Genomic DNA, 27,548 nt, shown 5'->3' with positions numbered 1-27,548 from the left:
CCACACTTTCATTTCAAGACACATACACATGTTTGCAATGGAAAGAACCTCATGACCCAGGATATGCTCTTTTAGACAGAGAACTAATATCGGGAAATGGACAGAAGTTTTGTTTATTATAGCAAAACAAATTCTCACAATAATGTTAGAATAAAGGTTGTTTGAAAAGCCTAATACTTGTGAAAATGCTCTTTTTGAAACCCTTAGTAGAAAGAAAACGTGAGATGTGGCTATCAGTGATTTCATCCAGCTTTTCTACTTTTCTGTAACTAAATCATTTTCTGTTTCTATGCTTTCAAAATTTCTACCACCACAGGTAACCAAAATTGTAAACTTCAGTTAGAAAGGTAAAAGGCTCTCAGACTCATCCGTTCCATTACAAATCGAAAGGTCTCTCTCCAAACCATGTAAAGTACAGTCATCTCTCATGTGGGGACAGAGAATGTTTTGAGAAAGGTGTCATTAGGCAATTTCATTTTTCTGTAAACATCATAGAGTGCACCTATAAAACCCTAGACAGCATAGCCTACCACACACCGAGGTTCTACGGCATAATCTTATGGGACCATAGTTGTACATGTCATCTGTTGTTGACAGAAACATCATTATACAGTGCAAAACTATATTCAATAGAACAAGTTGAAAAAAATATTTAGAAATGTAGTTGTCTGACAATTAAAAAGAAATCTTAGTCAAATGAATACATTTCTCTTAACTTTTAAAGCTTGGATGTGATAATTAACCAGCTGAATATATTTGCTAATATAAGTGATTTATCTTATTTTAATATACTCATAACTTATTTTTCTTTCCTGAAAAGATGTATGTTATTGCTAAAGATTTAAAAGCACACTGGAAAGAAGAGACTGCAAATACATGAATGGACAGATTAAAATTTCTAACCCCAAAGTAATTGCTTATAAAATGTTCAAGCTTGGGGCCAGCAGGTGGCATGGTGGGTAAGGTGCTGGACTCCCATATGGCTGACCATAGTTCAAATCCCAGATCCAGCAGCTTGAAAATCACACAAAGTGTGTGTGCATGTGTGTCCAAAATCCCAAGAGGAGAATGAAGGAGAAGGGATTGTGGCAAGCCCATCCCTCCTGGGGACTGAATTCTTACTTTCCTTCTCTCTTTCTCCAAAGAGTACACACATCCTATGGCAAAAAACAACAAAAAACCAAAGAGACAAACAAAAACAAAAAAAAAAAACCAATTCAAATTCTTTGCCTTGATTAGTTAACTGGGAAATGAAAATACATGATATATTTTCTCTCTTTGAACATTTATATCATGTATGGAGAGAGGCAGGTACCGTTGACAGGGTCTTACTAAACTGCAGTCCTTCCCCAGCTTCCCAGGCAGCCGCCTAGCCAGCCAGGATCACAGGTGTGTGCGGGTGTGCCTGGCATGTTCAGGTAGACCCGGGACATGAAGCCAGGCTTCTTATATCACTCCAGTATCATGCAGCAGCGCCCTACCACCTGCACCACCATTGCTGGACCTTGTTGATGTGTGTACTTGCATCCTTTGCCTCTCTTATGCTTTGTATCTTAGAGGATGAGAAAGGTTCAGTTGCCTTCTTTATTTACTATGAGCTAAATCAAATAAAATACATTACTTATAATACACACACAAATGAATTACTCTTTATATTACTAGATTTAAGGGTCACTTTTTTCTTTTCTTTTCTTTTCTTTTCATGTGTCCATGAGTAGAATGTCATGCAGAGTGATTTCACTGCCCTAAAATTCCTGTATTCTGCCTATTCATCCATCACTCTAACCCTTGGCAACCATTATTCTTCTTAACATGGTCTTGTCTTCTCCAGAATAACATATAGTTGGAATCATACATTACATATTTTTTCAGATAAGCTTCTTTCATACAGTAATATTCACTTAAAATAAAATTACTCCATGTCTTTCCTAGCCTGATAGCTCATTTGTTTTTTTGTGCTGAATGATACTCTATTATCTAGATATTCAACAGTTTGTTTCCATTCACCTATGGAAGAAAATTTGGGTTGCTTCCAAGTCTTAGTAATTATGAATAGAGCTGCTATAATCATCTTTGTGCATGTTTTTGTGTAGGTAGGCATGAGTTCTCAATTCCTTTGGGTAAATACTCAGGAGCATGATTGATGGATCAAAAGGTAAAAAATACGTTTAGCTTCACAAGAAACTGCTAAATTGTCTGCAAAGTGGCTGTACCATTTTGAATTCCCAGCAGCCATGTTATCATTACTTCACATCCTCAACGGCACTTCATAACACTTAATCATTGCTCTGGATTGTGGCCATTCTAATGGGTGTACAGTGGTATTTCATTGCAGTTTAAATTTGCATTTCCCTGATGATATATGATATGGAGAATCTTTTCATTTGCTGCATCGCCACCTATATTCTTCTTTAGTAAAGTGTTTGTTAAGATATTTGACCCATTTTTTAAAAATGGGTTGCCTGTCTTATAATTGTTGAGTTTTAAGAGTTCTTTGTATATGTTGGGAACAGTCTTTTGTCAGGTATCTTTTGAAAGTATTTTCCTCCAGTCTGTTGTAGTTGTCTTTTCATTTTCTTGATGGTGTTTTTGCAAACTTTTAATCGAATCCAGCTTATTAATTCTTTCATAGATTGTGCTTTTGGTGTTGTATCTAAAAAGTTATCACCAAAGGCAAGGCCATCCAGATATAGGCTTATGGCCCACTTGGAACTGATTTTTAAGAAGGGTATAAGGTCTGTTTCTAGATTCATCCTTTTTTGCATGTGGATGACCAGTTGTTTTATCAACATTTATTGAAGACTATCTTTTATACATTATGTTGTTTTGTTTCTTTATCAGCGATCAGTTGACTATACTTCTGTGGGTCTATTTCTAGGCTCTATTCTGTTCCATAGGCATATTCATCTATTGTTTTGTCAATACCACACTGTCTTGATTATGGTAGCTTCACAGAATGAGGTCAGGTGGTGTCAATTCTCCAATTTTTTTTTTTCCAATATTGTGTTGGCTATTTTGGATCTTATGCCTTCATTTGCTTAAAAATCAGTTTGCCAGTATCTACAAAATAACTTGCCAGGATTTTTAATAAGATTATATTAAATCTATAGATTATGTAGGGAAGAACTGACATCTTAACATTGAGTCATTCTACCCATGAACATGAAATATCTCTCCATTTATTTAAGTTTTCTTTGATTTCTTTAATCAGTTTTGTGGTTTTTCCTCATATGTATCTTATACATATTTTATTAGATTTATACTTAGGTATTTCATTTTAGGAAGTGATAAGGTAAATGGCTTTGTGTTTTTCTACTTCAAATTACATTTATTCACTGTTGATATATAGGAAAGTTATTAAATTTATTAACCTCATATTTTGCAATTGGCCTATAATTGCTCATTAGTTCCAGGAATTTTTCTGTAAATTCTGAAAAATTTTTTGGATTTTCCATATAGACAATCATGTTATCTGCAAATGAAGAGTTTTATTTCTTCTTTCTCAACCAGCCTATCCTTAATTTCCTTTGCTTGTCTTATTGCATTAGCTAGGTCTTATAGAATAATAGTTGGAAGGAGTAGTGGAGCTGGCCTTGTAGCCTAGTTGTCAAGGGAATTGAATTGCACATGATCAGCAACAGTTTGAATCCCAGGCCTGGTGGCTCGAAAAACATACCAGGTACATGTGTGTTTTCCAAATCCCACAGGATAAAGAAATGGAGGAGAAAGGATTGTGGAGTGACAATGCTCCACTGGGAAAAAAAGAAAAGAAGAGAAGAGGAAGAGAAGAGAAGAGAAAAGAGAAGAGAAAGAAAAAAGAAAAGAGAATAGAAAACAAAAATATTGGTGAAAGAGGACATTATTGCCTTGTTCCTGATCTTAGTAGGAAAGTTCATCACCATTAACTATGATGTTGACTGTAGGCTTTTCTGTAGATACTCATTATCAAGTTGAGGAAGTTCCCCTCTGTTTTTAGTTCACTGAGAGCTTTTATTATGAGTGGATGTTGGACTTTTTTTCAAATAGTTTTTCTGTACCCATTGATACAATATGTACTATTTTTTCTGCATTAGCCTGTTGACATGATGGATTACATCAATTGAGTTTCAACTGTTAAACAAGCCTTGTGTATCTGGAATAAATCCCACTTAGTCCCAGAAAATATATTTTTAAACACGATAGGACTCAATTTGCTAATATTTTGCTGAGAAATGTGAACTTATGTTCATAAGATATATTGGTCTATAGTTTTATTAAGTTTTTCTGGTTTTGTTATTAGAGTGGTGATGCCTATTGAATAAATTAGAAAATATTTTTTCTGCTTCTATATTCTAGGAAAGATTGTAGAGAATGGGCATATATTCTTCTTAACTATGTAGTAGAACTCATCAGTGTTTCATTTTGGCTTAGTTCTCTTTATTTTGGAAGATTATTAATTATTGATTTGATTTCTGTAATAGATATAGGGCTACACAGATTGTTCATTTTTTCTTGCATGTGGTTTGCCAGATTACATCTTTTAAGGAATTAGTATGTTTCATCTAGGTTATAATATCTGTGGGCACTGAGTTGTTCCTAGTATTCCTTTATTCTTTTAATGTCTGTGGGATCCGTACTAATGTGCCTTCTTTCATTTCTGGTATCACTAATTCATGTCCTCTTCCTTATTTTCTTTGCTAGCCTGGTTAGAAAAACTATTGATTTTATTTAGTTTTTCAAAGAACCAGCTTTTGATTTTCCCTACTGATTTCAATTCACTGATTTCTACTCTGATTTTTATTAGTTCTTTGTTTTCTATTAAATTCAAATTTATTTTGCTCTTCTTTTTCTTCTTTTCTAAGGTGGACTATCAGATTTAAAACTTTAGATTTTTCTTCTTTTATTTTCTAATATATGCGTACAATGCTTTAAACTTTCTTCTAAACACTGCTTTCATGCATCCCACAAAATTTGATGCTCTGTGCTTTTATTTCCATTCAGTTAAAAATATTTTAAAATTTCTCTTCTGGTTTCTTCTTCTTTTAATTTTTTTTCTTTAATTAGCAGAGGGTGTGTGTGCTTGAGAGAGAGAGAGAGAGAGAGAGAGAGAATGCACTCCCTTCCTGATGGGGCATAGTCACACTGCAATCCTTTTTCCTCCATTTCTCCACCCAATTTGGATTTTGAGCATGAATGTACACATACTCTGTTTTTCTTGCTGCTGAAATGGATTCGAACTGTGGTTGGCCATGTGAGATATGGCTCCTGATACACTGTATTTAACCACCGTGCTATGGGATTTGTTCAAGAAATTTCTTTTTGGCTTATGTGTTTAGACATGTGTTGTTTCATCTCCAAGGATTTGGTAATTTCCAGTTATCTTTCTATTATGATTTATAGTTTTACTCCAGATAATGTCTAAGAGCAGACATCGTGTGATTTTTATTTTTTAAAATGTGCTAAGGTGTGTTTTCAGTCCCCAAATGTGATTTATTCGGTCATTGGGAAAGTCATGAAACATTTTTTTGCATAGAAAAATATATAAAAATACATCATGACTTTTCTGACAGCCTAACAGTTTGGTGACTTTTCTATGTGAGCTTGAGAAGAATGTGTATTCTGTTGTTGAGTGAAGTAGTCCAAGGATGTCAGTTACTTCCAGTTGACTGATGATGATCTTGATATCAGCTATATCCTAACAGATTTTCTGTCTACTGAATTTGTCTATTTTTGAGAGAGAGTGTTGAAGTCTCTGACTTTTATAGTGGATTCATCTATTTTTCCTTGCAGTTCTATTGGATTTTGCCTCACATAGTTTGACGTTTTGTTCTCAGGAGTACACATATTAAGGATTACCATGTCTTCTTGGAGAAATGACAACTTTAATATTATATAATGCCTATCTTTATCCCTGACACCTTTTCTTGCTTTCAAGTCTTCTCTGGCTTAAAATTAATATAGCTCTGGAAAAAAAAAACGATCAATCCAATTAAAAGATGGAAAAATGAGGTGAACAAATAACTCTCTAAGGAAGACATGCTAACAGCCAAAAAGCATATGAAAAAATGCTCAGTATCCCTCATCAAAGGGAGATGCAGATTAAAACCGTAATTAAATATAACCTAACCCCATTCAGAATGGTGAAGATCAATAAAACAAAAAATGGTAAGTGTGGTGGGGTGTGGTGAAAGGGGAACTCTCCTACATTGTTGGTGGGAATGTAAATTGGTCCAGCCACTGTGGAGAACAATATGGAGGTTCCTCAATGATATACAAATGGGAATATTATATGACCCGGCAATTCCACTCCTGGGTATCTACCCAAAGGATAGGAGAACACTCAGTCCAAACTATGCTCGCACGTCTATGTTTATTTTGGCATTATTCACAATTGCTAAGACATGGAACCAATCCAAATGTCCGTGAACAGATGAATGGATTGAAAAAGTGTGGTACATATGCTCTATGGGATACTACTCAGCCACAAAAAAAGCAAAAGCAAAACCAAAACCAAAACAACAACAACAACAAACAGATCCTGGCATTTGATAGAACGTGGATGAATACGGAAGATTTACTGCTAAGTGAAGCAAGTCAGGCTATGAAAGAGAGATACTATGTCATCATTTAACATATACCGACTGCCCATACTCCATGGTGGAAACTGAAAGATTAGAGGGTATAGAAGCATGGAAAATAGTTAAAGATACTAAAGACAGTGTGGGAAGGGGATGTGAGAAGGGTGAGGTATGAGTAAAGAAATTAAGGAGAAAAACAGAGAGGAAAGAAATTTATGGGACACAGATATGGATTATTATCTGTTGATGATAACATGTATTGTATCTTCAACTGGACTAGTGTGATGTGTATCCATGTTGCATAAATTCACTTTACAAATTAAGTGATGTATAGGGATTGAATGTATAAAATAAATTTTAAAAAATAAAATTCTTTCCAAAAAATGAAGTCATATAGCTTCTACTGCTCATTCAATTAGTGTTAGCATGGTTTCTCTTCCTGCATCCACTTACTTTTACTTTATATGTGCCTTTACATATAAAGTGGGTTTCTTGCCACATGGAGTTTAGTCTATTTTTGGCCTATTCCGATAATCTCTGTATTCTAACTAGTGCATTTAGACCACTGATATTCAAAGTGATTATTGACATAATTGGGTTAATATCTACCGTATTTATTATTGTTTTCTATTTGTTGCCATTGGTTTTTATTCCTATTTTTGTCTTCACTCTTTTTCTCATGTGGGGTTTCAGTCGAGCATTTTATATGATTCTATTTTCTCTTCTTTCTTAGCATATTATTTTTCTATATTTTGAAAATGATATGCCTAGCTATAGGTTTTTGGACATTTGCCTTGCTTGGCATTCCCTGAACTTCCTGGATCTGTGGTTTGGTGTCTAACATTAATTTGGTAAAATTCTAAATCATTATTGTTTCAAATATTCTTCTTCCCTTTGTTTCTTTCTCCTCTTTCTGCTATTCCCATTATGTGTATCTATACCTTTTGTAATTTTCCTACAATTCTTTGCTATTTTTTTTTTTTGAGAGGTTTTCGCTATAGCGCGTGTGCGCTCGCCAGACAGAGAGAGACATAGAGACAGAAAGCGAGAAATCACCCCCCAGGGGGGATGGTCACGCCGCAATCCATTCTCCTCCATTCTCCTCTCGGGATCTTGGGCATGCATGCACACGCGCCTGGCGTGAGATTTAAGCCACTAGGTCCGGGATGCGAACTGCGGGCGACTACGGGGGAGTCCAGCAACATAGCCATTATGCTAACTGCTGGTTCCCTCTTTGCTATTTTTTTTTTCAGTCTGTTCTCTTTGGGTTTTGGTTTTTAAGATTTCTATTGATATTCTCAAGCCCAGAGATTCTTTCCTCAGCTCTGTCCAATCTATTTGTACTCATCAAAAGCATTCTTCATGTCTGTGTTTTTGATGCTTAGCATTTTTTTTTGATTCTTTCTTATGGTTTCCATCTCTCTACTTATATTGCCTATCTGTTCTTATATGCTATGTAATTTATCTATTGGAGCCCTTAGTATATTACTCTAGTTGTTTTAAATTTTCTGTCTGGTAATTCTAACATCCCTGCCATGTCTGCTTTCAATGCATGCTCTGTCTCATCAAGCTGTATTTTTTTGCCTTTTAGTAATTCTTGTAATTTTTTTCTTAAAAGTCTTACATAATGTACTGGATAAAGCTAAGTGCTATAAATGAACATTAAGTGATGTGGAGGTAAGATGTAGATGGAGGGGAAGCATCCATAGTCCTATGATTAGGTCTTAGTCTTTTAGTTAGGCAATGTCTCTGAACTGTGACCTTCACAAGTATTTTTCAGGTTTTTTCATCCTTGCTTACAACATGGTTAGTTGGGTATTTCCCTTTTCCCACGTGAAGGCTAGAATGAACAAGAGCTGGGTATCTCTCTTCGCCCAGGCCAGTTGGACTCTGATAAAGTCCCAGCAGGTTACGAGTTAGTCTACTAGTTTTTCCCGAGGACAGATTTTTGTTCCCCTTTGGTTTCCCACTATCAGAAGAACGAGGAATTTTTTTCCCCTGAAATTTCTGTAAAGAAAAAACGAGGTTGAGTTCCTGGAGGTTAAAACTCAAAGGTATGGGAAATGCTCTCTGACTGGGCCCCGCTGGAGTTTTTAACTCTTAGATTCTTACACATGACCTTGTATCTCTTACACATGTAAGAAGAGTTGTTGATTTGTTTAGCTTTTTACTTGTTAGGATGAAGTTGCAACTTCTAGTCTCCTTCCCTATGAAACCAGAAACCAGAAAATGATTTTTTTTTTATTAAAAAAAAAAGGTAAAAGTAATAGGACCTTCATCGTTGGTCTGATTCTCTAGAAATTATTTTAAGGATAGATTCTCTTGATTCAAAGGATGGAGGTAAAAGAGAAATTTCTTAGAAATGATTTACTTATCTCTTAGTCTCTATAAAATTTCATTCAGATTTTCAGATTTGGCAAAAGAACTTTTGAAGGGTAGAAACTTCATAACTTATGTCTGAAGATGCATGTTTCCATAATTGAAAGGGATTGGAGAATCAGTTGAGAGTCTACAGTTAACTAGATATCAGAATTTGAAGATCATTTGTTTTAATCAATATATAAAGTCCAGGAAAGTGAAAATCACCACTTGTTTAACACAAGAGAGAAAAGCCATCTACTAGGAACTATGTGTGGAATGCATAATTCTTTGTTTCCTGCTGTTCGTAGATCATTGATCAAAAATCTAGGAATGATGAGACTCCACTTTAAATAATGGCAGTGGGAGGGAAAAAGATTTTTCTTTTAAAAGTCACTTGAGATAAAAAGAGAAATCTATTGTTCCTTTTCTAATCGGCAGGCTTTGATGCTTTATTTAGGACAATACAACACATCATTCTCCACAACTAGTAACATCTTCAAAAGATCAGAAAGTAAAGCAAATGTATGTGCAACTCTGGACGCACTCACGAAAGATAAAAGCCCCAGGAACATCTGAGACTGTGAACTATGTCCTGTGAAAACACAGTTTTGTAACAAATAGTGGTTAAAGCAATACATTTAAAGTGTTTCTTAGAGTACCATACACTCAATGCAGCAAGATCAATAATAATACTCGCATTGTCAAAAAATGTGTAAAATCCTGGTTTGAAAAAGAACTGCTATCTAGGAACATCTGCAGTTAAGGGCACTGGTGGGTTTTACTTCTCGACTTGCAATGGTAACATTCATTTTTAAGAACAAGAAGGACCAGTATCATCATTTCTTAATATAAATACTTTATCTTAAAATTTTCAGTAGAACACTAATCTTGTTAAGGAATGCAAATAAACCTGAAAAATTATATTATTTCAATGAAATACAATAAATTTTATATTTATATAATTTATTTTAATCTTTAATAAATAAAACTAGTTCTTAATTATTTTATTACTTTAGCATCTAAATATATTTATATGTTATACTTAGCATCTAAATATAGACATAAATATATGCTAAATTAATAAAACAAAATATACTTATATATGCTAAATTATTTAAAATGATGATCGTTTTTGAATTCTGGTTATTAGAAAATATTTATCTCAGTAAGACATGTGAACTAAAAGTACTGAAAAAGGAGGGACCAGCAGTTGGCATAATGGCTATGTCACTGAACTCCCATGTAGTTGACCGCGGTTCAAGTCTCGGACCCAGTGGCTTAAATTCCCACCGGGCGCATGTACGTACATGCCCGAGATCCCGAGAGGAGAATGGAGGAGAAGGGATTGCGGCATGGCCATCTGCCCTGGGAGATGATTTCTCACTTTCTGTCTCTCTGTCTCTCTCTGTCTTTTTCTGGCAAGTGCACATGCCCTATAGCAAAAACCTCTCCAAAAAAAAAAAAAAAAAAAGTACTGAAAAAGAAATTGTATAGTATTTGGATAAAATGACATTACAAATCAAGAATCCTGTCATGGTATCTAAAACTTCATTAATGATTAACTAGAAGAATTAAGTTAAAGAGATACACAACTTGAATATGTGTCTATTCTAATACATACCTTAGACAGCTCCATGCCTGGCCCACACTGGTTGCAGAGAACGCAATTTCCATTTCGATCCCTAAATTCTTGTTGTCTGCAGTCTCCTGTTTCACAAATCACTTTACATGACTGGAAAAAAAAAAGATGTTTCACACAATGTTACCTTAAAGCATATTAATTACATTTTTTTCAAGAAAGGAACAAAATCTTCAGTATTAGTCACACAGTCACTAAGTACCAACATTAAATCAGAGTGAGCTCAATCTCATATTCACTCTAGGAAGAAAATAACGCTTTCTAATGAGTCCACGGAACAAATAAATCAATAAGCCTAATTATTTTCTATATTCCAGAGAGCATGTCTTCATTCCCTGAAATACAGCCATCTTTTCCTGGAAATAATTGCTATCTTCCTCTGATCTAGGATATAAAATGACTCAGGAGTTGTCTATTTTAGGGAGGAGGATGAATATATAAAAGTACAGACATGCAGAGACCCAAGGTCCTGTTGAAAAGAAGTTTTTTAGTCCTCTAGAAATACACACATATTCAAGTATTATAAATCAAATAAATGAAAAATAGATTAGTATAGCACAAGAACTTTGCAATTATTCTAGCCATATGTGCCACACAGTTTTGATGGAGAAGATTCAGTCTTTTTCAGTTGAATTCCATTTACTTAATGATTGTCTTTCAAAAAAAACCACCATTTAACAATCATGAAATTGGTAACATTCTTGATGATGATGACAATAATGACCAAATTCTCTGAACTCTTCAAAGTAAAAGTGCTTGGTAAATATGAACTTAAATTCTTGTTATTACCATTTCACCATTTACTAGGAATTAACAATATGTTAAAAATATATTTTAGTTCATAGCACAGGACTTAAATGGAAAGGTTACGCTTTGATAAAAACAAAGATTGAGAGTTATTTTCCAAAATGTAGCTTTCCCCCAAATTTTATCTAAAAATGACAAATTCATTTTATATACTACCATTCTAAAAAAAAGCAAATTTATCTGCTTCATAACAATTGTATTTCATAAAAATTTTTGGTATTAACAGAATTTTAGAATTGGTGAATCTATTCTCTTTTCCTAAGCAGTTTTTTGGAATGCCCTGAATAACATTACCAATTATGATTTATTTTTCTAAATGAAAGTCAACAATCCTAGGAGTTACTGAAGGAACACACACTTTCATTATGTCTACTACCTATCACAGTGTGCACATCATACAGGTGCACTGGAAATTGTTTTTGATGATGATAATAATGAGCAAACTTTCCCCATAAATTATCTATTATCTATAAGAACTATCTGTAAGATATTTTCCAGCCTTCTTAAAGTCAAAGCCCTAACCTCTGAGGCAAGTAGGAGGGAGTTTGGTACTAGAAAATCCTTTGGAGCTAAAGATCTAACCATCTCCTCCCCTTTCTCTTAACTTCTACTTGACTACCAATCTTAGAGGTGTTTGATTATATTTCAAAGGAGTAGAGGATTCCCTTCCTCTGCAAAGAGACTATAATATCATTGAGAAAAAATTCTATAAATCCTCTCTTAGACCATTGACGGAAGGAAATTTGCCTTATCTGTATTTATTATAAATCCCAGACTCCAATTTGATTTCTTTCCTCTTATTTTGTCTTCCAAGGAGACTTAGGTACTGTTTTCAGTGTAATACTTTATATACTTGTAGATCATTATTTTATCTATAGAGTAAATAAATCTCGATTCTTTTGAACACTTTCATAGATCTTTTATAAAACTTTCAAATAGTAAGATTGTCCACCTGCCTCTAATTTTAAACCCTAGAAGGATATAAATAACTGTATGAAAATGAAAGCACTTAAAAAACCTATTCTAAATTCTTCATAAACTGTGTAAATCATGGACCTCAAATTAAAATGTATGGTCTTGTCAAGGTCCAGAGTGTGGTATGAGAGATACATGCCTACATGTCTAGGATGATATTATTGTCATATTGCTGCAAGTAACATTGCACTTCTATGACTTCAACTACATTTAATGAAATGATTCCTGGGGCCAGCAGATGGCATGGTGATTAAAGCACTGGACTCCCACATGGCCAACAGTGGTTTGAGTCCTGGACCTGGTGGCTTGCTTTCTCACTATCTCTCTTTGTTTCTCTCTGGTAAAATTAAAAAATAATAATAGCAATAAATACAATACAATAAAATAATTCTTAAAAAATAAAATAATTTCAACATCTGTTACAAACATCATGACTGAGCAGTCTTTTATGTATTAAATGCAAAAATGATAAAATAAAATTTGAAAGAAATAAAAAATGGGTCTGATTAGAAGACAGTTTTATGAACTGTTTCATCTTATTATTATGAATGAATGAGGAGTTTACTTACCAAATAGCCTAGTAAGACTATAATGGCGAAAAATATCTTCTCTTGTTCTAGCAGCACTTTTAAAGCCGTCATCTTTATCAAATGTATTTATTGTTGAAGAGTTCTAAATCAAAGATAAGAAGAAAGACACAGTTAGCATTAGAAACATCAGTGGCTGTGCTCTGTATATGCTGTATAATATTCATCTTTACTATAAATACTACTAATAAATATTATTTGTTTTAAAATTAATCACCTTTACAAAAGACTCAGTTGGGGCGAGATAGTAAGTGATACAGAGGTGAAAGGAGATGCTCTATTATAATCCCACATGAAGCTTCCTGACTCAAGTCTGGAGACCTCTCTGAGTATGCCAGGCACACATCTGCCCATGATTTGGGGCTGGGTGAACAATGGGGATAGATTGCAGCGTCAGGACTCTTTTGGGGGTGCCGTCTCTCTCAGTTTCTCTCTCTCTCTCTTACTCAAAGAAATGAATGAGTAAACGTCTAGAGAATTTACACTCTGTCTACCTACACATTATATGCTCTGAATTTCCAGGCTATATTGGCCTTTACTTTTCACCCAAGTTTCTACAGTGTCCAATCTACTTCACCCAGTAGAGAATTATATTCAAACAGTGACTATATGAATCTTCCATTTATGTGAGTTTAGGCAGTGCCAACAAATTAATAATACAGATAAAATAACAATTGCTAAGCACTATCTGCCAGATGCTATTTTTAGCATGCTAACTCATTTAATCCTCATTTCATCTTCATAGCTACTCCAAAAGGTACATTCTGTCATTATCCACGTTTGATCAGTGGGGAAACGGAGGCTCAGAGAGAGCTGAATAACCCACCCAAAGGCACACAGCTAGTAAGTAACAGAGTTGGCTGCAAACCCAGGTGGGGTGGCTCCAATGTCCCTGTTCTTACGTCTACTGTATTACATATATTATACTTTGCAAAACAATGTTCTTTGAACATCACACATGGATCTTGGGAGCTTCATCTCAACTTGGAATTGGACGGCTAACACTTGGCATTTTTGAATGTTTCCTCAAACCAGTACAAAGCAAATTACGTATTGGCAGAAAAAGAAGCATTCATTTCAAAACATCTAGAAGTCATTTATAAGTGATAAAATTGGAGGCACCGACCCAACATTTCAGTAAAACGATAAACCCAGCTGCCTTATTTTCACCAGGAATGATCTAAAATGTAGAAACAAATCTGGTTGCTGTTTATGGATCCATGCAATGTCCAGAGAAGAGATTTAAGGAAAAAAAAAAAAAAAGTGAAGCCTCATTTGGTGGCTCCATCTATCAGGTAGAGAAACACCAGTTCAGTTTCCTTTACAGCTGAATCTTCCAAAACTAACAGAGGCCCAAAGGGGATCACCTGACTACTTAGAAAGAAACCAGAGCAGAGAGGCAGACTGTAGGCCAAACAGCTCAAGAAAAGCACTAACGCCAGGGGAAGGCAGTGCTGGGCAGAGACTGGGGAGCGCCTGCCAGATCCTGGAGGTGCCCCAACAGAGGAACAGTTAGCTGCCTTTACAGGTGGAATGGCCAGGTCAATGAAAAATCGTTTTCACTGTGTTGGCTGGATAACTTGTTTTGAGTGAATTTAAACAGTACTTTTTCTTTTTTTGCTTTTCTGGCTTATTGGTCCTAGCTTTTCTTTCTGTGGCATGTCTAGAAATATCACCAGCAATTCCCCAACCATGTACTGACTGCTTATGTACACTTAGGGGAAGGGTCAGAAGATAGAATCACAGTTTCTGAAATGTATGCTTCAGATGATCTCTTTCTTGACATAGTTCTTTAATATGTATGTATGTGTGTGTATATATATATATATATATATATATATATCTTTTTTTTTTTGGAGAGGTTTTTGCTACTATAGGGCTTGTGTGCTCACCAGACAGACAGAGAGAGACAGAGAGACAGAAAGTGAGAAATCACCCCCCAGGGGCGATGGCCACGCCGCAATCCCTTCTCCTCCATTCTCCTCTCATTTAAAAGTAAAAAAAAAAAAAGCTTTAAAAAGGCATAATGTATAAGGAATTCAAACTAAAAAAAAAGGGCAGAGCTGGCTCCAAGATATGGTGGTTAAGGTGGCGGGATCCCACATGGCCAATCCTGAGGTTTAAGTCCCCGATCTGGTGGCTTGAGAAACATACTGAGTACTGTGTGTCCAAAACTCCAAAAGGAGGGAGAGATGGAGAAGAAATCGGGCCATGACCATGCTGCATGGGGGGTTGCTTTCTCTTCCCCTCTCTTTCTCTCTCTCTCTCTGGCCAGCACACAGTCCCTCTAGCAAAAAAGTGAAAAGAAAGAAAGAAAAGGAAAAAAGGTATTTTCACAAGGCCTAAGAAGGAGATTGACAGTGTCAGTACATCCCATAATCGAGCTGGCCAGACAAAATACTCCGCTGGGATACCACACTAATTCCTAGCGAAAGGAGACAAATAGTGAAGACTTTCTTAACAATGTCACTTTTAAGGAGATAAAAATAGAGCCTACCTCAGGGGTGCTGTGAGGATTAACTGGGGTAATACACACACAATGCTTAGCCAAGAGCAGAGAAGCAGCGCTGATGTTGCTGTTGCTGCTGTTAACTGAGAACACCATGATGAGCTGCGTGAACTTGGGCAAGGTACTTACCCCTAATCCTTGCCTCCTCATCTCTAAACTGGGCAGAATGACAGTATCCACTTTCTGAGACTGCCGTGAGGAATAAGTGAGTTTAACAGCTGTCAAGTACTTACATGAGAGTTAATTGACGTAAATTGTTTCTGGCACATACCAAGTACGATGTAAGGAGTATTCAAAAAGTTCATGGTACATACATATTATGAAGAAGTTGTGCATGGATTTCAAAATTGTGTGTCCCCAAATAAACTCAGACTTTAATTCTCTTTTTCCACAAACTTGTTGAAGTCCCCGCGTGTAAGTATTAACGACAACTGCCGTCCTTTGTATTAATGGCGTTAATACTGATGACCAAGTGACCAATATAAGTGACAGCCCTTTACAACTGTAATCTGTTGGATAAATCTAAGACACATAGGTCACGCTTAAGCAGCAGGTAACATTTCAGATGTCTAGGTTTACAGGTCTATGGAAAGCATTTGAAGACTAAGAACCAATTCAAAGTTTGCATCACAAGTTTCTTGGTTTATTTACTTATATAAAGAACTTTCTGAATTGTCAAAAAGCATAGGTACTGGCCAGAGAGAGCGTGCTGGCAAAAACCCTCCCAATGGACCACTGTCCTGTCGCATTCCCTTCGCCTATGTTTCTCTTTCCGGTCAGAATATGGCGCACGCACACACATGCGCCCAGAGTGTGTTTCCAGCCTCCAGGGCCAGGATTCAAACCATGGTCAGCCATGTGGGTTCTAGCTTTCTAGGCATGGCACTAAACTACTATACCGTAGAGTCACCCCACCAAAAATTTATAATGTTGAATATTCTATTAAAGCTTTACAGAATGTGGAAAATTTTTCCTTTCTACCACACTCCAAAGTAGACTTTTATTTTCACATGACAGGAGAGAAAAACTGAAGGTCAAAGAACACAAATACTAGAACTGGTGGGAACCAAAATTTCATGCCAGGTAACTCCCAAATAGGGCTCTGAGCCATTCTGCCAGGTTGGCTTAGGGTCATGGCCTACTACACTACAGCATCCAGTGACTCCTACCATTGGGATCATAGGGCTACAACCACACTGATGACAGATATATGACAAAATAATACATGTAATTATTTATTCAGCAAACTTTGATTACACAGCTCTTAGGTGCCTGACAGGAGGCAGCATTTGACTGGGGCAGGATACTACCAAGGTGCAGTTGGAGAGAGCTCGCAGTTTAGCTGAGCTGGGGAACTCCTAAACACCTTTTAATGCAGTTCAGCCAAGGACTATTTTAGAAATAAACAATTTAACTGGTGGAGTGTTGTAGGGGTGACCTTGAATTTCCTGGAATAAAATGAAATACCTTATGACATTTTTTGGCATTCATAGAAAGAAAGAAAATTTAATAAAATAAGTTGTGTTTAAATAATAATATTTAAAATAAAAATAAGGTCATAAAAAGGATATTTATTGAAATGGCCTTTAAATTCGGAACAGTCAAGATCTGATCCAAAGATAGAAAAATGTTTTTATGTGCTTCGGTGTTCTATTTATTTGAAGATGATGTATCAAACACAAGGCATACGAGGTACTGAGAGCACGTAGAATGTGTGTGTCTGTGGGGTTTTTCGCAGTTGGCCAAGACTTCCAGACTAGACAATGGCTATAAGCACTCTAGCACTAACTTCTTGCCACACATGTGCAGAGAGACTAGCTCTAGCTAATCACTAAAGCAAAGACTAATAACGCCTGACTTAGCTGCCTCACTATCGGCTATTCAACAAAAACAAGTAAGTTGACGGTATCAGAAGAACAAGGCAAGCAAAGAGGAAGGGACAGGGGCCTTAAGTGCAGAGCTGGCAAACATCCTGTCCTGCTGCACAGAATATGGCTGCTTATCAAACAAAGCCGTTCAGCCTGCTCATTTGAGTGAGTGGTAACTAATACAGATGTGTCCTAATTGGCCTCCCTGTAACAGGGATAAATCCAATCGGTGCTGTAATGCACCCCCGCTGTGCTTCCTTGTCTAAAAATCACAAAAATCTATGCTGGCGTGTCAGCAGACAAAGGGGCAAGGATTAGGATGTGGGGGTTCATGGGAACACCACTGGGAGGAGCCGTTTCAGGCTTCATCTCTTAGTGGTCAGACAGGCCACTGATCTTCACCTGGAGTGAGCGTCCCCCTGCAGTTCCCTCAGTTGCCACCTTCCTCCGTGATGCCTGCTCCCCAACATGTCAAATGCTTTCTGACCTGTCAACAAGGTCTTCAACCTGTCAAAGATTGACCCAAATCTAGCACAGGCACCCCGCCTATGTGCTTCGGTAGCACCTTAGACCTTTACTCATAACACAATAATCCAATTCCTTCTCTTTCTTTTTAGCCCTTTTGTTGCATCTGGCCAGAACTTATTCTCTCTAGCCTCTGCAGCACTTGAATTTTAAAATTGGCTTTCATATAAAAAAATAAAGAATTTTCTTAAACAAATAGACTCTCTGGCAACCGAGAGACCCTCATCAAGTCAACATGCACCAGTGCTGAGCAGCAGTTGGTCCTACAGGAAAGGGCGTGTCTTGTATGCTGGGCTCAGCACGCTGGGTCTCACTGCTTCATATTGTCTTGCTGGGCTCCCTTCCCCCATTTTGTCCTCAACCCGGTTGTTTCACCGGTTACGGGATGACAACTTAATGACAAGGACTATGACGTCACTCTAGAACTCTCAAAATCCATGCCTAATACATATTATTTGAATGAAGAATTTCATTAGTTAGGGCCATTTTACCTCTTAGAATTGTAAGAGATGCAACAATACATGTGAAGGATATGTACAAATATAACTTGAGGTTGAACTATAAACTACAGTGGTAGACTAAAACGCACGTTTCTAGTTCTTAAATGTAGTGCTGTAACAGGGATAATGATCAAGAAGAAGGAAGACTTCGTATCTTTCTAGTGCTGATAATCTGTAGCCCTTTGATCTCATAAAAGACCAAAACATAAGAATCTTGGAGTAATTCAAATAATGTGGATCTCTTTTTTTTTTTTAGAATAAATTATTTTCTTTATTTTTCCATCTCTTAAAAGTTAATACCCAACAGATGTAGTGCATAGGTAACAGTTTTCCTTTAGAAAAACTGTATTAACATTATGTAATGAAGGTATATTCTACTCTTATAGTTTTCCGATGTGCAGCAAGAAGAAATTTTTTAAAAATCAACATTAAATTAAACTGGCAGCCTTACAAATTTATAAAGTAAATGTTGAAGTAAAGCCAACGCAATAAATACAGCCTTTCACACTTTAATGGTGGAGCATAATCAAAAATGGCTTAGACATACTGTCAGTCTCATATGCTAAGAGAGTAAATAATTCATTTAAAGTTTAGGGTACTGCTACTTCCAAATATAACTCCAATAGTGCCTGATCTATATCTTAGCCTTCAATTTCACTATATCTTGAAAGTCATTCTTCCAACATAGTAGAATACAAAGCCTTTTTTGTAGCCTAAGAAATCCACAAAGATGTGTTGAAAGACTATATATATGAGGGGTATTCCAAGAGTCCATAGAAAATGCTAAATATGAAAAAAAAAATGATGCATAGATTTCAAAATTTTTTTGCACCCTAATACATACTTTAATTCCATTTTCTACAATTTTTTTTCATACTGCACATGCACTCTCCAGAGTTAGAGAGAGACAGAGAGAAGGAAAGTGAGAAATCACCTCCTAGAGGGGATGGCCATGCTGCAATCCCTTCTCCACCATTCTCCTGGTGGGATTTGGGGCATACATGCACACACACTTTGCGTAATTTTCAAGCAATTGGGTCTGGGACTTGAACTATGGTTGGCCATGTGGGAATCCAGCACTTTAACCCCTACATTACTTGCTTGACTCTTTCCACAAACTTTTTGAAGTACAGGTATATTGCTGTTAGCTGGGAAATGAGAATGGTTTCCTCTTTTACTTTCTAAATTATTATTATTTTTTAAATTGCAAGAAGGTAAATGTACTTACCAGAGCAGGAGTGAAGGAAAGAGAGAGCAAGAAAGCATTCCCAGTGGGGCATGGTCAGGCTGCAATCCCTTTTCCCCTATTTCTCTGTCCTGCTGGGACTTTGGGCACACATGTATACTCCTGGGTTTTTGAAGCTCCAGGGCCAGGATTCAAACTATAGTTGACTTTGTGGGACCCAGCTTCTAATGCACATCATTTAACCACTGTGCTAGAGGGTTAGCCTCCAATTTCCCTTTTTCAAATCATGAAATATTTTCTACTAAAAACGACACATACTTTAAATTTTTCTGCTGCCAATAAAACATGTATATTTAATTCCCCAAAGCTAAAAGCATTAAAGGTCGTTGTCAGGCTCCTATTTATTCTTTTTTTAAAAAATGGAACTTAACCTAGGATAGGATTTTCTGATTCTTTTATTTCTCTGAGTTGTAGACTTTCTAATCTAGGAATATCACCATCAGAATTCTCAAGTTGTTCGATCAACAAGCATATTGTAACAAGGCGGTTTTCCCAAAATTTGCAAGTGTTTCTCCTAAAATACAAATAGAACTATTGCAGCATCAAGGACTAAGGGGATCTCAAACATCGACATGGTCTCATCTCAAGTGAATTGTGTATAACCATTTCTAAAACACAGCTGTTTAAATTTTTATTTTAGGAGGAAGTCTGGATAGATTCCAAAGTCACTCTTTACACCATTTGTAAAGTAGCGTAAGTAGCCTCCGTTCTTTCAGACTTGCCTCATATTAGACTCATCCAAGCTGACTGAAGAAAGGCTAAACAGTCTTCAGATACACAAGTTCCTTTGTCTTGTATAATTGCTGATGGGTGCTTGCTCTCTTTTTAAACCTAGGTTTTAAAACTTCAGTTTAAAAGGCACATGTCACGTGATGTGTGGACTGAAAGATAACCCAATACTGTTTAAACATCTTACTTTTAAATGTAAACATTTTAGACAGATAAAATACGATGAATGAACGCACTGCTTAACCAGTAAATCATGAAAAGAATTTCTGTTCATACCGCTTTACTTTTCTTTTTCTTCAGTTAGAAGAGTACTTTAAAAAAGCCTATAAACATTTAATAATCAGCTGCCACAGAATGATGTATTTAACTGTTTAACTGTTCCATGGTTCTCTTATCATGTGGGCAGTTGTGGATTCATTTATTTGGGGTGAATATTTATTAAAGGTGGGCATTCTCATTCCACCTGTAGTAACCCACATAGAACCTGGGTTTCTTAGTCTTTTCCAGAATTTCTTTTCTTTATTTCTCTTCTTTTTCTTTTTTTTTTGGTAGACGTTTTGCCTTAGGGGTATGTGTGCTTGCTAAGGAGAGAGACAGAGACAGTGAGAAGGAAAGTAGTGAGAAAATCACCTCCCAGGGGGTTGGACGCACTGCAATCTCTTCTCCATTCTCCTCCCTGGGCCTTGGGCACGCGCGCGCACACACGTGCCTGGCCTGAGTTTCAAGTCACCAGTCTGGGTCTCAAAGCACAGTCGGTCTGGTGGGAATCCAGGGACGTAACCTCTATGCCATCTGCTGGCCCCCTTTTCCAGAATCTTTAATGCTTGACTTTAAAAATTGATTCAACAAATTTGAAAGAACTGGTCTTTTTTTTTTTTTTTACATTAAAGAAGCCTGGAGTTTTTTGTTTGTGTTGTGCTAAATTTTGAGGAAAGGAACTGGTCACAGAGGAATGTGTTAAGTGTGGGTTCGGAGATGAAACAAGTGAAAAGCAAAACTCAAATTCTCTTTAGGAGCGTTAGCAGAACTCCTCGCCTACATTTTAAAAGTCTCCAATATGCCCTAAATTCAAATAACAGAGCTGTAACTAGCATGAGGACAACATGTGATATTATGTGTCTCAATTCATCTTCTACTCTAAAATCTATGTAAATTAAAGCCCATAATCATCTGAAGCAAAAAATTAATTTTCTAACCTTCGAAAGCTTATTTCATGTCTACTTAAATGTTAGCAGTCTTGGGGGTAGGAAAGTCACTTGGTGCTGCAATTTCAAGTGTCTGAGAGTCTTTATGTACCCTTAACTTCAAATTCAAGATCTAGCGTAGAGCCGGAGTTATCAGACACTACCACCAAAGAAACAAATAACTTCCATTGCTGTCCTAGAAGACAGTAACAGCACACGCCAGAGTTAGCACTTACTATAGGAGGGGGAAATTTACAAAGTCAATAAAGCCATGCGGCCTCGGTAACACAAGTTGGTGTTTTAAGACATTTCCATAAAGGTAAAAGTAAAGATCTTACAAAGCTCATGGTAATGCTCTATGAACTGATGTTAAGGTGATTATTTTCAAAAAAGAAATGCATTTCTATATTCTGTAGTACTTTCAGAACAACTTGATAAACACACAAAAAGAAACTTTAAAAAGTTGATGGAAAATGGAATTAAAGTACACATTTATTTCAGTGCAAAACATTTTTGAAATCCATACATGATTTTTTTTTGAGAATATGCTTTTTCCATGAGCTCTTTGAAGGTCCCCTGTATTATGCAAAGATAATTGTTTTTAAGTACCCACATATCTGTGAATAATATAATGTCAAAAACTGTCTTCCACACTAGTTCTCAATTCTCACCCCCCATGATGTATCTTAAAATTAGATAATAAACTGCACTGAAAATAAAATATATTTTAAAACTACATGAAAGCAGCGTTGGCAGAATCGGCTAAAGTGGAAATGTGCCACAGAAAACATAGGAGTAAATCCTTAACTAGTGCAATATAATCTTCCCTTTTGCATTTAAGTATCTGATCATGAAATAACAATACTTAAACAAATTCTTCTGTTTATGTAAGTCATGTTTGGCAATTCGTTTTCCTGTTTTAAAATAAATGGTCTGGTAGTCAAAGACATGAGGTAAAAACTGCTTCTCCATAAATACACTGAGTTAAACTGTAGCAAGCGAAGAGAGGTCGAACAATGCTGATGGTTTTCTTTGCAAATTGAGTCCTTTACAACGCACAAGAAAAGTGACATGCATTTCTCATAATAGCAAATGTAAGCTTTATAGTGCACTGCCATCAAAATAGATCATAGTATTTCGGTTTTAGAATTTGGGTCCCGCCAACTTTGGTCTCCAAGAGTGTATCAGTTAGACTTCTGTTCCATTAAATGGGTATCAGAACATTGGCAAGGGCTGTGAGAGCTGGCGTTCTTTTAAATTGATTACACGCTCTGCTCATCACTGTGTCGATAAATACTGCGGACATTTAAAACAAGATTCTTTTCCACTGAAGGAGTATGATTCTGGGCTACTTGTAGATCTAAAGGTTCTCTTTTCCCTCTTGGGCTACATTTCTGCAGTGCGCGCCCAGCTGCATGGTCCCGGGTTCTGCTGCTCCGGACGCGTCTGGGTTGGAGGGGCCCAGGGCAGGGACTCAGGGCAATCGTGTAAGGCCGGGTTAAACCAACGCAGATTTCCTTTATATACCTACATCTGTTTGGGTCAGAAGCAGATTTTCTACTTACAAGATCCCTGAACGCAAAGTCTAAGTCCTGTCATTCTCATCGCCAACCACTGCCAGGAGGCGTTCACAGGCTCCAGTTCTCCGCGTGGTGCCGAAGTTCCGCATCCTGGGTGCCTCCTCCCCGGTCGCCCCCTAGTTGTCATTCCTTTCCGGGGATTCCTTCGCCCGGCTCATTCCGCGAGCTCCTGTCTTTTGCAGCCCCTGCTCATGCCCCATTTCTGGATTCATACAGCCGGGAACCACCGGGGGCGAGGGCTGGGGACCCGGGAGCGACTCCGCTCCAGGGGGAGCCGGCACCTACCTTCCCAGTCACCTGGAACCTCCGCCAGCCGGCGCGCCTCGCCCTGTCCTGCAGATCCGTGTCTGAGTCCTTGGCTCCGGAGTACCAGAGCCGAGCTGGGTTGGGGGAAAAGGGGGTCCTCTCCTGACTTGCACACTCAGAGCCTCCAGGCGCAACAGGCTGCGCGCTCCCTGGTAGCCCGGCAACGGCCGCCGCCTACCGGCGCTCCGCCCCCACAGCACCTCTCCCGGCCTGGAGCTCCGCCCATAGACTGATACCACGCCCCCTCGGCTCTGCTGCAGGGTCTCTCCCTCAGGTCGGCTCTGCCAGCCTCTCCTCACTTCTGTCCACCACCCGAGGCTACAGGAGCAAGTGAACGCCTCCCTCAGGCAGACCTCGGGAGGGAAGAAAGCAGAGGAGGGGAGAGTTGGAGATGGGGCCACTAAGACCACCAAGAGCTTGGTTTTGTTAGCGGACCTTTGATTTGAGAAGGAAAGGAAACTTGTTTCCGTACTGGGCTCTTTTCCCCAGGACTTCTGCGCCTTTCCAAGCCCTCCCCAGAGCCTACTTCTACCTGTGAGCAACCCTGGGGGAAGAGGGTGGCCTGTTAACTCAGGTAGCTCAAAATCGTGATGACTCAGCTCACCGATAACCACTTCATTGACTCGCTGATGCATTTTTCCAGTAGATCCTCTCCCAGGGCTAGTTAGCTGGACAGAATCCCCCAGAGGGCTGCGTACGCGCCAAAGCCCGTGTCCACCTCTTGCATGCCTAAGTCCAGTCCAGCACAGTTGCTAGGGTCACTCAGCAACCTAGAAGCCCTGGATTGTGGGACTGTGATAGGGAGGGCACTAGGAAGACCAGGGCCAGACTCTGTGGTTTCACTAGTACTCTGGGTAAGGTGATTATACTTTAAAATATATATATTTATTTAATTTTAATAATTATTATTATTTTTAATTTGCTATAGAGAGAAAAAATGAGAAAGTAAGCTGCTAGGTCCGGGACTCAAACCATGGTCAGGCCACTGGGAGTCCAGACCCTTGACCACCACATCACCTGCTGGTCCTGGTATTTAAAAGCAGAGCTAGCAGTCCCCTCTTTACAGTTTTGTGGAAAGTCTTCACCTGCCACTGGACTCTCACATGGCCCATGGCAATCTGAGTCCTAGATAGGGTGGCTTTCAACTCACGCCAGGTACCTTTGCCTGCACTGTGTGCCCCAAATCCCAAGACGAGAATGCTGGAGAAGATACTGCAGCACGCCATTCCCCTGGCATGCGGGTGATTTCTCACTTTCTCTTTCTCTGTCTCTCCAGCATTGCTCGCATCCTATAGGAAAAATCTCTCCATAAAACCAAACCAAAACAAAACTTTTTCAGTAGTAGAATGCCATTAAAATGTAGGCAGTTATTGTTCTATCTGCCCAGTGAATAAATTAATAAAACTTTTTCAGTGGTAGAATGCTATTGAAATGTAGGCAATTATTGTTCTATCTGCCCAGTGAATAAATTAAGGTTTTTGCAAATCCAAGACACTGTGAAGGACTTTGGTACAAAGAAGCATTCACCATTTCTTATGCATTGTCAACTCAACTGCAAAGTCTTTTTGAGTGGGACCAAGTCCCATGGTTGGTTTTGTTTGTTTGTTTGTTTTGAGAGGTTTTTGCTATAGGGTGCTTGCGCTCTCCAGAAAGGCAGAGAGACAGAGAGACAGAAAGTGAGAAATTAACCCCAAGGCGGGATGGCCACACTGCAATCCCTTCTCCTCCACTCTCCTCTCAGGATCTTGAGTGCACACGCACACGTGCCCTCCCTGAGTATAAGCCACCGGGTCCAGGACTTGAACCACGGTCGACTACATGGGAGTCCAGCGATGTAGCCATTATGCTAACTGCTGGTCCCTTGTTTTGTTTTTTAATATCTATCTCAAGGCCAGTTGTAGCCCCTCAATAACTATTTGTTGAATGAATGAGTAGTTAGATTGTTATAGTTAATTTCCAGAAGTACATATTGTGATCCCACCTTTTAAACAATATAGTGCTGTACTAGGTATTTATGAAAAATGCAATAAAAAGATTGCCAATCCTATGGGTCACACCTTGAGAGATCCTGTACTCCAAACCCAGCACCACCAGAATATCAATCGCCATGATTTCTATGTAAATGGCTTACAAATGAGTTATGCAATCTTACTTGAACCTCATGGCAAGTGTGCACTCCCTCTCCTATCCGCCAGCTCTTACCTAACACTCTCATTTCCACGTTACACTGCAATTTTCTCTTTATCTGTGTTTCTTTTCCCAATTAAACTTTGATCTACTGAGGGTACATCTTATTTTCCTGACCTCCCTGGGCCTGGGGCACAGTGGCTCCTTAGGCCATCCCTGGTAAGCTCTTCGATGACTTCTTCCTTTGCCAGTTCTCATGCACTCCCCTTTCTTCCTGTTTTTCTCTCAGCCCTCACCAACTCTATCATGGCCCAGCTCTTCTCTCTCCCAACCCCACACACGTGCTCCAGATATTTCCACAACTGTCCATCCTTCTTCTTGCTGTTCATCCTTGCCACTATCTGTTAAAAGATTTACAGGAGGTGTCTCATGGTAGAGAATGGCTTTTGCACTCGGATTAGCATTCGAAGATTTCCACATTTGGGCTCCACCCACATGTTCAGCCTTATCTTTCTCTCCTCTAGACTGCACAGTTTATATTCTGGCCAAACTGGTCTGCATGCCTTGCCTCGAATGCGCCCTGTGCTGCCCTGCCTTTGCTGGCTCAGCTTGCATTGTTTCCTACCTCTCCGACTCCTTACATGCTTCATGTTTGTTTCAGGCTCCAACTCAAATGCCAGGACTCAAGAGTTTCCCCCTAATTCTGAGTTAAAAGTCCTCTCTCCAAGGTCTGTAGCAATCTAGCGCTTGCCACATTCTACCTCGTGTCATGAGTATCTGTATACTTGGCTTTCTTCCTCAAGGAGTTAAAAGAAAACTTCCAGAGAAGGGACATATTTTGTTCCAACTTGTATCTCTGATAGTATCAACTATTCAAACAAATGTTCAATAAGTGTTTTCTGAGTGGAATGTAATCTGCCAGCTCAGGAACTAGTTTTTCTGACTTCAGCCAAATGCTCTTTTTTACTCCGATGTCTTTTTGGACTTAGAAACAGTAAACAGTAAAGTGTTATTTAGTTCATTAGTTCTTTAAATCACGTGCATTTGCCTGATCTTCCCAGGTAGCCTATGCGGATGGAAGACCCTATTGTTAACCATACTGGACTTGGGTATCAGACAACCTGGTTTTAATTCCACTTTTCATTTACTAGTTGCCTGACCTTGGGAAAGTTACTTAACTCTCTAAGCTTGTAACTTTTTATCTGTAAAACAATTTGCTTCATTGGTAGTTTTTAAATAAGACAAGGTATTTTAAGCATCTAGGCCAATGGCTGGCACATAGTAAGTGCTAACCAAATGGCCTCATTCCTTGTAATAGTGCATCAGTTTACAGGACATGTGAGGGGACTTACGAAGTTCATGATAAAAGTGGAATTAAGGTATAAGTTTATTTCGATAAACAAACAAAAAAAAGGAAACCCATGCATAGGTTTTTATAATACACGTTTTCTATGAACTTTTTGAAGGCCCTTTGTACAAAGCCTGCATTGGTCAATAAACGACCATTGAAATGCTGATTGATGGTGAGGGAAAGGAGCATTGAGTTTCTGCACTCTAGCTATAAGATGCATCTTATTCTTTAAAAAGGCTCATTGGTCAACCCCATAGTGCAGCAGTTAAGTGCTATGTATAGGTAATCATATCTCACATGGCTGACCGCAGTTTGAATCCCAGCCCCACATGTGTGTGCATGACCCAAATCCTAATGGGGTGGAAAAAAGGAGGAAAAGGATTACAGTGTAACTACGTCCTATTAGGGAAGTCTCTCTCTCTTTCTCTCTCTCATGCATGTACCCTCCGGCAATAATTAAAAAAAAAAAAAAAAGGAAGAAGAGGCCCATTAAATTAAATAAATATTTCACTTGGAGTGTTTATAGGATCCGGACGGCGCACAAGTGAATGCTCAGGCCCACAACTGAGCACCAATGGTAGTACAAAAACAATTACATGATCCCTAGACTTATTCAAAGTGAAATTGATGCTTAGAACTAGTGCTGGGATTATTTGGCTCTCTTTAAAACACTGGACATTGTTACTGGATTGAAACT

The 27,548-nt window shown here is 38.1% G+C and overlaps 1 protein-coding gene across 3 annotated transcripts in view; it reads right to left on the bottom strand.

The window, feature by feature from the left end:
- The window catches only part of TNFRSF19 (TNF receptor superfamily member 19), a 109,848-nt gene that overhangs the window by 76,514 nt on the left and 5,786 nt on the right, over positions 1 to 27,548 (bottom strand). Inside the window, exons 1-3 of one of the 3 annotated variants that reach the window (XM_006159524.3) lie at positions 23,353 to 23,511; positions 12,909 to 13,011; positions 10,540 to 10,650 (exon numbers count right to left, since the gene is read on the bottom strand). In XM_006159524.3, coding sequence (XP_006159586.1) covers positions 10,540 to 10,650; positions 12,909 to 12,980 — 183 coding nt within the window. In that variant the 5' untranslated portion in view covers positions 12,981 to 13,011; positions 23,353 to 23,511. Of the gene's footprint in view, positions 1 to 10,539; positions 10,651 to 12,908; positions 13,012 to 23,052; positions 23,129 to 23,352; positions 23,512 to 27,548 lie in introns of those variants that run through there. The other 2 variants (XM_006159526.1, XM_006159525.2) reach the window with 2 other exon arrangements.

Source organism: Tupaia chinensis, unplaced genomic scaffold, assembly GCF_000334495.1.
Source record: "Tupaia chinensis unplaced genomic scaffold, TupChi_1.0 Scaffold000634_1, whole genome shotgun sequence".
In the NCBI taxonomy this organism is placed as follows: Eukaryota; Metazoa; Chordata; class Mammalia; order Scandentia; family Tupaiidae; genus Tupaia; species Tupaia belangeri.
This window is presented reverse-complemented; position numbering and strand designations above follow the sequence as displayed.